The sequence below is a fragment of the Labrus bergylta genome, chromosome 2, assembly GCF_963930695.1.
Source record: "Labrus bergylta chromosome 2, fLabBer1.1, whole genome shotgun sequence".
Classification (NCBI taxonomy): domain Eukaryota; kingdom Metazoa; phylum Chordata; class Actinopteri; order Labriformes; family Labridae; genus Labrus; species Labrus bergylta.
The window spans coordinates 23,846,783-23,858,815 of NC_089196.1; the positions used below are offsets into that span (position 1 = coordinate 23,846,783).

Here is a 12,033-nt window from a genome sequence, read left to right on the forward strand (position 1 = left end):
GAAAGTTTCACAGAAAAGACCAAAACATGTTTCCTTCCACCTGACGTAGCTCTGATTTATCTAGAGATACTTTAAAATAAATAATTAATGGTGTTGGTGGTATTACATGTAAGGCTACACAAAGCTGGAGGAAACCCAGCATTGCATTGAGCCGGCTTCACATAAACAGGAAGCAGCAACAACCTGTCAGGTTTTTCAAATTAAATCTTTTAAACTGAAGTGGAAGATTTGTACCTTTTATCACATCTCGTCTGAACCTTGTGATGACCATTTGTGAGCGCATGCCGTTCAGTCTGAGTGTCCTCAAAGCGAGACTGAGGAGTGGAGAATGTTTACTTAGGTGACATCAGTCCAATATCCGACATGTAAATGATGTCATTATCAGACCCGATACTGATATTAGGTCAGCTCAGTCCCAACCTCTAGATTTAGATTTTTTTTTTGCTCAGTTCTTGGTCTCCATCTTTACATCGGACTCTTCAGTTGCTAAATGCTCGGACATGTTCACAAGTTTCTCTCCAGCTTTATCTGCTGTTTGCTTTGAAGCTTCACAAAGGCATGATACGTTTTAGGAAGTAAGAAACAGAGAAATGTTTCAGTCAGAAATATTTATTTTCAAAGCAGAGAAACCGTTAGATTTTATTACAATGACATTCAAAAATGAGAGAATGATTATTTTTAGAGCTTGCAAACTCAACATTGATATAGATTTAAAAAGAAAAAGAAGATGCATTGAACGGTTTCTGGCTGAACGGGCTGAAGAATTAGTCGTAATAATTAAAATATATTGATTTACGACTTCAGGTCAGCTGATTTAGAGTCGATATTTTCTCTTCCATCTACATTATTCACACAGACTGAGGCTGGATCTCTAGACACTTGTTGCTAATAATTAAGCAGAAATTTATTTCACCATTTCCATTTCACCAAGTATCAAGAAATGACACTTTGTAAGTACGCTGAATTTAATCTACTTAAGCCAAAGGTTACTTTAAAATGTAAAAAGTGTTTTAAGTGCACATTTAGCAAAGACAGACCTTAAGGACAAAGTGAACTTTAACCAACTGAAATTACATAAATGCTAAATCTTAAGTCTGTTTTTTTTAATTTCAAGCTCGATTCCTCCTCCTCGTAAAAGCACATCTGGATCTGTGACACCTCTTACTTATTTAGGAGTCTTTGTACATTGTTTGACTATGAACATTGTTCATTTATGTGACAGAATTCATCCTGAAGTAGTTCTATTGTTACTGGGTCACTTCTCAATGTATCTCCCTTGAGAGGAAAACCATGTTAGTAGACGCGCACAGAGCGGGATGAGAGAAGGGGACAGATGGAGAGAGAGAGAGGACGAGCTGGTGGAGTCCCGGAGTCGTCTGATTGGTTGTTTGAGGAGCTCACAGCTTGGCGTAGTCCTTCAGGATGACCTCCAGCTTTTGACTCAGCATGATGTTGCCTCTAACCTTCAGCTTGCCGGAGAAGAACGCCTAACAAAACAACAAAGACACACTTGAGTGATTCTTTTTTTATTTTCCAAGAAAGCACAAAGTCGCCTCTGATTTCTGTTCTGGTTGGATGTTAAGTTGTTTTGGAGCACACTGGGAGTAAGACGAGGGCAAGATGCCTGCAGCAAGATATTTCGCACAAATGAAAAAGCAACAAGCCAGGTCTTGCGCTAAAAGGGAATATGTGACAACTGATGCTTTGCCAGCAGGAAGAAGAAGAAAAAAAAAAAAAGGAAAGCAAAAATCTTTCAGAGCTGAGAAGTGCAGCAGTTATGAAGTGAACTCGTGTGACTGTGCAGGGCTTTCCTCTGCTGGAATCAATCACAGGATGGTGATTTGATAACCCTGGATGACAGAAGCGCTTTCTTTCTTTCTATTTTTATCTCTCCGGACTAATCTTCCTCCAGCTGCTCCTTTTATCGTCTGAATAGACCCCGTCTTAGGGAACTTAAGCACATAGTAAAGAGTGCACGCACACAGGCCCTCAGATCAATATCCAGCACTCCAGGAAGCGTATAAATTCTGTACGGTGATGGCCGATCCCCGTGACAGATGAGATGCTGCAGACATAACAAGTAGTGTCGATTGATTACCCGCGTGCTGAGTGCTTTCTGAACTTTGCTTGATGGATCATCGCACTACAGTTTTTTGGGGTTTTTATCTGACACAGAGAGATCAAGGGAGAAGTTATAGCAGATTAAAGGGCTCTCTAAAGACACTTTAACTTTAATTAGAGAGTACAAGAAGTGCTTTCAGCATCGGGAGAGAGAGACAAGATTTAAAATATAAGACTAAAAATTCACAGATGTCAGCATAAAACACTAAAAAAAAACAAAAAAAAAAACTGTTTTTCGAGGATAAATAAATGATCACTAATTATGAAACATCTGTCTGCTGGTTTGTTACCTTCTGCGGGTTGAGTTTCCCCTGCACTACTTCCATGAAGTCTTCATCCGCCACTGTGAAGGTCACATCCGCCTTCCCGCTGTAAGGGCCTTTATGCAAAGAGCCGGTGCCATTCTTCAGATCGATAGCTAGAGGAGGAGAGTGAGGAGAGGAAGTCAAGGCAGGGAAGGAGATGGAATAAATCTTTTTTTTTAGATTTTGTTCCATACATGCTGAAGTACTGGTTTTTGATGATGGTGTTGTTTGCTTTTGTAGGTCACATGGAAGCATTAGTATTAATATCAGCCCGTTTAAATAACCAGATTAAAAAAAAAACTCCTCAGCAAGGCTTTAAGCTGGAGGTTTTCAGAGCCGTAGGTGTCTATACTGTATACAGTGTTAAAGTTGTTCAAGAGCACATAAAGTGTAAAAACAGACTCCATTAGTAAGTGGACTGAACTGGTTTGTAAAAACATCTTGAAGAGTATCGCCTTGGACTGAAGATTTTCGCTGCTGTAGAAAGTTCATCGACAGGTTTTTAAACTTAAGGGGCCGAATGCTGCAAACTTTGTAAAAGTACTCCACTGAGCAGCGATGGGATTTGACTTTTGACAGGAGGTACATGGTGTTCAATTTAAGCACAGCGTCAGTCCTGACCTTCTCGCTGAGTTCATTAAAACGGTAAAACAGGAATCGACTTTGAAACACAGAGCGGTATGACAGGTGGAGCTCAGCCTCCTCTGTGAGATATTTTAGGCTGAAAAAAAATCTCAGATTCAACAAAGCAAATGTGGACCAAGCCTTTCCGAGGAGCCTGACAATCCTTCCCTCATGGCGTGTGCAGCAGGTTCAGGTTTTTAATTTCAACACTGTGATTAATCAATGCTCTTAATTCTGAGATAACTTAGACTCCCTGTTGGCTCTCTGCACCGTTTTGCACTTAATCTAATCTCCCTTTTTCTTGCTTCTATCACATTATGAACCTTTTTATTGAGTCAGCATTTTTTTTTTTTAATTTCCTCTGCTGTCTTTATAACCTCAGGAGAGAGGGTTATGTTTTCCTCGCTGTTTTCTGTTTGTCAGCAGGATTATGGGAAAAAGAACTGATGGACAACTTTTCATGAAACTTTGTGAGGAGAGGAGGGAGCGATGGGTCGGATCTGGATCTGGATCCCTCTTACGCACAAGCAAAAACAGTGGCTCAAACTCATATACTTCATACAGTTTTTCATAACAAGGAGGCCGGTTCAAGAAGATATTTCAGTCTAAATGTTTGAATTGTGTTTATGTCAACATGATGATGTTCTGGTTTTCACAGATGTTTGAGAAGTATGAGAATGATTTCTACTTTAGAAAACGATCACGGCATAACATCACCACTTTCACATCATTCTCATCCTTTTGTAAACATATCCAGACATGTAAAGTGGTTTTCCTTACAGTCTGCTACTTCATAAAAGACCGGCCTTGGTGGAGGTGTGTGCTCGGTTATTCGTTTTGTTATGCAGCCTGACTGCAAGAAGAAGTTCCTTTGATGAAACCTTTACATCTGAACTGCACTGAATTCCTTCCCCACAATGTGAATACATTAAGTGATGTGTGTTATATCTGTTTGTGAAGTGCACTTACTCCACTGTGCAGAGCTCTCTCCACCTTTAGTGATCTCCCAGCCGAACACAGCGTTCACCTTCTTCACCAACTCAGAGCCCGAGTCTTTGATTCGACGGCCGATCTCTGCGAACACCAGCTCACTCTGAAGGCCTCCTCCCTGCAGGAGGGACGACGCAAGAGAAATGCTGTGAAGATATGACTGGGGGACTGCTTTCAGACTTGTTAAAATAACACTTTGAATGTGAAACGTGCAGGGATGTAGGGCTACATGTATCTGAAACTGAAATAAGTAAAGCTAGAATTACTGCCTGAGTTTCTATGCCTCTGCAAGTTGCACTGTCTTCAACAGCCGAAGGGAAACTGCGGCTGGAATGCGAGATTATTTATGATATTTAAAAGCATGCATTGCCCTAAAAACGAAACAAATGCAAGAGTAGGCCTGCATTAGAGAGAGGAGATCACGCCCCAGTCTTTAACAGGAGGCGTTAGATTCTCCGGTGTCAGTAGGTCGTGAGTAAGCGGACCTAAGCAGGCCACTGCTGTCACCAGCTTCAAGGCATAAAAAAAAAAAAAAGAGTTGATTGTTGTTTGAATGAAGTATTTTCAGACTGACATACTTGAGGGACATTTTCTGGAGACGCTTCAGATGAGCCGTGTAAATCCACATAGGCTCCGGCTAGCACAACAGCATCCGTCTCCTTCACCTGCACGAAAGAAAGGGAAGTGCCCCGATCAGAATCGCGGGAAATATGCAACAACATTCCCAGCACAGTATATGCGAAATGATGTCATGATGTTTTAAAACCACACTCCTTTATTTTTTAATGACTGACTTTGCACTGGATGTGAATTCTGTTGCCTTCCTTCCACATCTCAGTCTGCAGGGACTGACCCGGCATCACAGGCTTCACAAAGCGAACCTGAGAATGAGACGATTTCATTATGATACCGTGTCTCACTAAAGCACGCTTGATAAATGCTGAAATATTCATCTATAATTTCAGTGTGGGGAAAAAAAAATTTAAATTGTGTGACAAAAAACATGAGAACTGTAGATGTGGCTGCCATGCAAGCACATTATACATGATCCGGTGTACAGAAGGTTTTTTTTTTATATATATATTGTAACTTTGACTCAAACCTCTTAGAGATTAAGGCATCACAATCCCTTAACTAAACAAGCTAGACAAAGTAACTTTGGTTCCACCTTGGACAAAGCAGCACATCTTATTGCTTTACTGATTTAGTCCTCTTCATCTGAAAATTGTGACGTTTTTTTGTTTGTTTGTTTTCTACACACAAATCACAAAAATCCTACTGCATCCTCATCCCTCAGAGGATGAAGTGTATCATTCATGGCGACTCTCTGCTTTGGATGTTAGATGTAACAAAGACTGTTTTGGCAGTGTGTGGTTACTTTCCTCGTCTGTCACCTGCCCAGCAGCAGCAGTTGCAGGGATTGAAAACAATATAGTTATTTAGTCAGTCTCTGTGTTGACGGTCTCGTTTGCTTTTGAAGCTCATAAAGAGAAACTCTATATTTATTTCAGTCTTTTTCACAACTTGCTAATAACTCCTCACAGGCGCTTTAAACACAGTGACCTGTAGTGTCAACCAGTTATTTTATGAAAATGTGAATATAATACAGAATAACAGTACGAGAGGTTCTACATGGAGGCTAACAGGGTTTTTAAGCCACACCTTACCTTGATAGCCTTGAATCTGGCGGGGTCGTTGTCTGCGAACTGCTTGAGGACGTGTCTCGCAGCGAAGCCGAACGAGCACAAGCCGTGCAGGATGGGAGCCTTGAAGCCTGACCAAAGAGTGTTTAAGGTTAAACGAGATCACATACCCTAAATCCCCGGTGAAAAGATTCGGTCCTAACATGACTTTTACCTCCCATGGCTGCGAAGTCGGGGTCTATATGAAGAGGGTTCCAGTCTCCGCTCAGACGGTACAAGGCAGCCTGTAACCACCGGGGAAACAGATATTGTTTAGATCTATATCTAATTCATAAAGCCCTGAACTTTTCAAAACACATCACATTAAATTATTATGAGGGCGGTAGAGGAGACACCTAAAATAAAAATGCCTTTGAAGTGATACAATTGCAGTCATTTAAATCGCTCAAGGGATTCCGTTTTTTTTTTTTTTTTCTTTTTTTGTCTCATCTCTTGTTTCATTTCTGCTGCATCAAACAGTCTGTGTTCATTTTTAAAACTGCATGAAAAACCGTGTTCAACACTTCTCCACATTTTGTCTTCAATGATTATTTAAGAGGAAACCAAACAGGATGTCCTGTTTTCACCCACGTGTCATCAATGCCACTGATTCATTCTGAAACTTAGAAACCCCACACAGACGCGCACTCACTTGGTCTCTCGTGGTGGAATCAATCACCACAGCATCTGGTGCTCGATTGGGTGGAGGCAGAGCGGCCTGAAGGGAGCAAAAACACAAATGAAACATCAGAAATAAGGCAGTTATTTATTCCTGGTGTCTTATTGTGTTCAAATTCTTTGAGCTAAAGTTTTACAGAACACACACTTTGGCTTTCTCGGATGTTCTCTTCCCTCCAAACCCTCCGGCTCCGACCACAAACACGGAAAACTGGTTATAACAAACCAGCTCGTCGCCATTGAAGGTGTTCACTGTAAAGCAGAAAGCACAGAAGGTGTCAGTCAGACTACAGCTGAGGTGACAGCCTTACTCACTTCCTTATTTCATAGAAGCAAAACTATTTGTGGATGTCTCTTCTAAACCTGCAGACTCTTTATTTATAGTGCAGTAAATTAAAAAGAAGTCAAAAAAAAAACCTCCTGCAGTTTATTTTCCAGTAAGATCTGCTTCCCTATTTTGTTATTTATAAGTTGGGAGTAATTAATGTCAACCTGAATGAAACTTAACTCAACACACTTTCACATCATGACATTACGTAGAACAATAAGCAGAGTGAAAATAACACCTGCTTCATTCACATTCCCTCATCGCAGAACATTTAGAGTTTATTTCCAGCGTGAGGAACGGCCCACATGGAAAGACACTGTGAAGAAACAATTAGCAGCTGTCACAAAGAATCTAATCCAGAGCCGTACGGCCTGGTTCATTTCATTAGGGCCAGTTCAAAACATAACCAGGCATGAAAAGCAAACAGGGCTGCCTCTGCAGGACGTTGTGTGACGTGCTGTCTCATTCAGAAACAACTTCACTCTGGTTCTCCAGGAGAACAACAGAACCACACTGCTTGACTGTGAATATAGAAATTACATTTTTTTCACCTCAATAGATCCTCCGGGAACCTCCGGTCCCACGTTATTTGTTTTAAGTCGGATTAATTATAGATCAGAGTGGTTTTAATATCTTCTTTCTCAAAGGAATTGTCAAATAATAACAGGAGCCATTCTTCCCTCCATTATTTCCATCCCTGCAGACACACTCTGTAAATTGACTTTCATTAATTCAGCCCGAGAGGAAACGTCACATTAAAAGAGACGGAAACAAATGAATATAAAATAAATACAGAGTAGGGTACAAGATGTGTAAACTCACCATCCAGGAGGATGATGGCTCCAGATCCTTTGTCCAGCACGTCTGCTATAGTGGCCTCCGAGGTGAGTTTACCTGAGAAAAGAATTTAACCATTTACATCCCAATTGATTTTTTGGAATTTTAATCCTGTACTTCATTAACATCACTAAACAGGCTGCACAGCTAGTCCCACTGTAGGCCTCACATGATTAACCATTAAGTTCAAGGTCATTTAACAACACCTGAAGCTGCGTCCACAAAGAAAATCATTTTTCTCAAAGTTTTCTGCTGGATTTTTTTACACAAGCTAAAAACAATAAATAAATGAACAAAACTAATTATATCATGGATTTATCATTTGAGTAATTGAAAAAAAAAAAAAGTTGTAATATATGATGTTTCAGGGCGCCGCTGGCCTAGTGGTTATTTCGCACAGCGCCCCATGTAAAGAGGCTCCAATCCTCAAAGCGGGCGGCCCAGGTTCGAATCCAGCCTGTGGTTCCTTTCCCACATCTTCACTCTCTCTCTCTCTCTCAATCCACTTTCCTGTCTCTCAAATAAAGGCATAAAAAGCCCTCAGAAAACATGGTAAAGTTTATTTTTGCATAACATGCCACCTTTAAGGCTGAATGAAATGTCTACAAAACAGCAACAAGTGTCATTAAAACCATCTTCTGTTTTGTTTTTGACAGGTTGTCAGGGACAGGAAAATGAAAAGCTTGGATCTTTGAGATGAGAGCAGTGGTAAAACACAGGAGGCACAACCAGATCCAGACTGATCTATAGATAGTCCTGTTCTCAGTACAGACATACTACAGGATGTAATCACACAGTAAAAATCTATCACAGCTAAAGAGGTAAACTGACTCAATAAAGTTTTATTCTCTGGAGAACCATAAAAAAAAAGGGCCCACAAAGCCTTATAAAAAGTATTCAAAGTCAAGTCGTAATTATCTATTAAACTCAGACTGACCCCCTTTATATGATGTGTTACAGTAATATGAACCCATCCTTATATTGTTATTATGTTACATCTCCAGGGATTACATTAAGTATTCATAGACAATAAACTGAAAGCATTTAACAGAGGGGAGAGTGAAGTACCTGAGGTTGGTAGAGGTTTGTACAGCTCCAGATACTGCTCTCCATGCAGAACCTGACACACAACATTACAACAGCTGTGATAAATAATCCTACACAAGTCGTCAAGCCTCATCAGCATGACAAACTATTTCTATTATTTACTGTCTGTGCAATACTCTATGAGGAGTATACTGTAGACACGCAAATGAACATGAAGCAATGTGAGCACGTTTAGAAACACAGAAAGAGACAAAACAGTATTTTTTTCGAACCCGTGTCATATCAATGTTGAGTCCAGGGACTGAGCTGAGCCCGCCCTCCATCATGGCTGCCTGGGAAGGAATGACCCCAAAGGTGGGGAGGCAGCCGAAGTCTTGATGGCCTTCATACAGGAACCTAAGAGAAATAATCAAGTGTAACAAACCACAGAGTTAAAAAAAAAAACATCTATCCGTTTATAGATAATATCAGTTTATCTCCATGTGGATGTATGTAGACTTATTATCATTTCTTTCGGTTTGATTCCACACAGGTTACTTTCAGACTCCACAGAGCATTTAGTCACATGAATTTATTGATCGCACCTGAGATGGTCGGGATCCCGAGTTGACATGCCGACCCCCAAAGCGTAGAGCACACACTGGACGTGGTTGAAGCTGAATGTTGTCGGTGGTAGTTTTTGTCCCACTGCTTCGGCCTGATGGGAAAAGACAGGACTAATCAGTGGTTCATGTTTTGAGCTTTTGGACACTAAAACAATTTGATGGGTAGAAGATGAAACCCCTGCTTTTCTTTAGACAAAGAAAGTCAATGAGAAATGTTAAACGCTTTGCTGGAAAAAAAAAAATGGACACTCAGAGAATAAATCATTTATAAAAGAGTGACAGAGTGCTTATATATTTTAGAGTTATAGAGTCAGTCAGCCAGTTCACCAACGTTGTGCAGACTAAAATATCGACAACTATTGGATGGATTGCACAGAAATTTAGTACAGAAATGGTATGGTCACCAGAGGAGGACCTTCCTTTGTCTCCACTAAGAGGCTGCTGTTTGTGCTTTTTAGTGAAATGTAAGAAAAAGTGATTTCCACTAGTTTTAGGACTTGTGGGAGCTCTCTTTGTTAAGACAAGTCAGCAGTTTGTGAATGTACTCCTGGGCTGGAGCAGGTACAGTGTGATCAGCACTACTTTAAAACAGATCATGAACTTGAATGGTGGCCAGTGCAGCGAGGCCACAGACAGAGAGCCATGTCGGATAGTTGTTCTGTTAACGAGCAGCCTGAAAATGAGCCGAGACTCAGCGCGGTAATCAAGTGTTAAGTACACTAAGACACTAAAGCCTTTTAAAACTCAGGAAGGTGGAAGCCTTAGTTGTGCTGTAAATGTTTTAAAAGCCTAATTTATCCCGGCCTGAGATCCACTGGTGGAGCTTCCTCGATCATTAAAGACTTCAAGTGCGATACCGTCCCCAAGGAAATTCAGTACTCAAGTCGTAGTCAAGACTTCACATATAAACTGAGTCATGAGTTGAAGTGTCTCTTAAAATCTCTGTATTTCATATTATATACTCACACACTGACACAGCTTAAAGCTATAGTTACTGCACAGCTAGCATATAAAAGTAGTGATTGTGCATGAAGGCTTAAAGTTCAGCTACTTAATTACTGGTATAAAAATATTCAATTCAAGAAACAATCAAAAGAGATTTTGTTTCTCAAATGAGACTGAGGCTCCATGGTAAATGAATGGTTTCAGTCTCTGGGCACCTTTTTGTTCAAGGCATTGAGCAGACTGTGTAATCACAGATTCCACTAGCCCGAGTATTATTTATCTATTAAGGACACGCAGGGAGTGATGATGTACTTACATCAACACATCTGCCCAACATCAACAATTAGTAAATAATAGCTCAGTTCTTTTCTGTCCCTCTGCATGTTCTATTTCTTTTTTCCCCAAAGCTCAAAAGCTTTATTTGTGCAAATAACAGTGATGGAACCCAAAGAGCTTCATTTTACTATCAGCTACATCTGAAGAATTAAGAAAATCATTTTAATCCTGAAACTGGCAATACATACTGTACATAAAAAATGACTTTACGAATGATATGGTAAAATGGGTAAATGGACTTGAGTGCACTTTCACATCGCAGGTCACACCTACCCATTCACACACTGAGCATCAGTTTTAACTAATCCCGTTCATACACCGCCTACAAAGCAGTGGGAGCAGTTTGGGCTCAAGTGTCTTCCCTAAGTTCACATTGGACATGTGGCTGCAGGATCAGGGGATCTAGCACTCAACCTTCCTGGTTAAAGAGACGACCGAATCTGCCACTGAGCCACAGCTGCTTGAGGAGTCATTTTCATAATATTTGCTGATCAGTTTTTTTGTGGATTCATTCCTTGTACCTATTCTCATGGACTCGCATAAAAGAATGAAACTGCCTAACATACAAAGACATGTGAATGCAGACAGAGATGTTGACTGAGGTAGAGCTAATGAGATGTTCCTGATACTTTTGCTTCACTCACCTAATTACATCATACAACGATATTATATAACGAGATTATTAGACGTGTGAGACGTGCATGACATGAAATAACTAGCAAGCACAGCAGCAGCACAGCAGCAGCACAGCTTGGTTTATTTAAGCACTACACGCACCATACAGCGACAAGGACGAAGACACAACTGTAGCGACCACCCCATTTCTGTGTACTGGAAAAAGAAAAGAAAATTACACACAGGATGGCACACAAGCGCGCACACACAAAGCTAAGTCAGCTGAGGACACAATGGTGATGTTTGTCTTGAGGCTATATTGTGACTCTGTTCCAAATCTCCAGTCCAGACAGAAACACACACACACACACACACACACAAACACAGCGACACACAATAACACAGCCCAAAACGCACACAGAGAGCGACACACACTCGCACTGATGCACATCCCTGCCAGAGTCACAGTTAAGAAGAAAGTGAAACCCAGGGCCCAGGAGTGTAGGTCATTAAACATCTTAGGTACTGAAATATGATATTACTAGCTAGAGAGTGATAAAACCGTCTCACAGGATGGAACAACAGGAGGGATTTTCTACAAGGAGGGGTCTTACACCACTTTAAAAAATGAGTGTCTAGTTACTGCTGCACATACACTTAGAGTTAAAGACTCTGTATGATTCCTGGTGTATGAAATGTATGTCGACTGAGGAGTATTACTGCAGTTTTGATGCATTTAACAACAAAACAAAACATCATGCATAAAGCACCTTTTATACCCATGCGACAAATGAATGTTGTTCACATTTCAATGTTCTGCATCATGCCTAACTTCTGTGTTATATAATGTCACTACCGGCAGTACGAATGGATCCCAAAACCCCATTCATGTGTGAGCATTATTGCACTTTTGGTTCTCC

The 12,033-nt window shown here is 40.6% G+C and overlaps 1 protein-coding gene across 1 annotated transcript in view; it reads right to left on the minus strand.

The window, feature by feature from the left end:
• Window positions 1-593: 593 nt before the first annotated feature.
• hsd17b4 (hydroxysteroid (17-beta) dehydrogenase 4) overlaps window positions 594-12,033 on the minus strand; it is a 28,522-nt gene continuing 17,082 nt past the window's right edge. Inside the window, exons 13-25 of the mRNA XM_065949623.1 lie at window positions 9,197-9,309; window positions 8,885-9,008; window positions 8,634-8,685; window positions 7,551-7,622; window positions 6,549-6,652; window positions 6,375-6,440; window positions 5,898-5,967; window positions 5,708-5,814; window positions 4,835-4,921; window positions 4,619-4,705; window positions 4,020-4,158; window positions 2,412-2,539; window positions 594-1,487 (exon numbers count right to left, since the gene is read on the minus strand). Of these exons, the coding sequence (XP_065805695.1) occupies window positions 1,398-1,487; window positions 2,412-2,539; window positions 4,020-4,158; window positions 4,619-4,705; window positions 4,835-4,921; window positions 5,708-5,814; window positions 5,898-5,967; window positions 6,375-6,440; window positions 6,549-6,652; window positions 7,551-7,622; window positions 8,634-8,685; window positions 8,885-9,008; window positions 9,197-9,309 (1,239 nt within the window). The 3' untranslated portion in view covers window positions 594-1,397. The remainder of the gene's footprint in view (window positions 1,488-2,411; window positions 2,540-4,019; window positions 4,159-4,618; window positions 4,706-4,834; window positions 4,922-5,707; window positions 5,815-5,897; window positions 5,968-6,374; window positions 6,441-6,548; window positions 6,653-7,550; window positions 7,623-8,633; window positions 8,686-8,884; window positions 9,009-9,196; window positions 9,310-12,033) is intronic.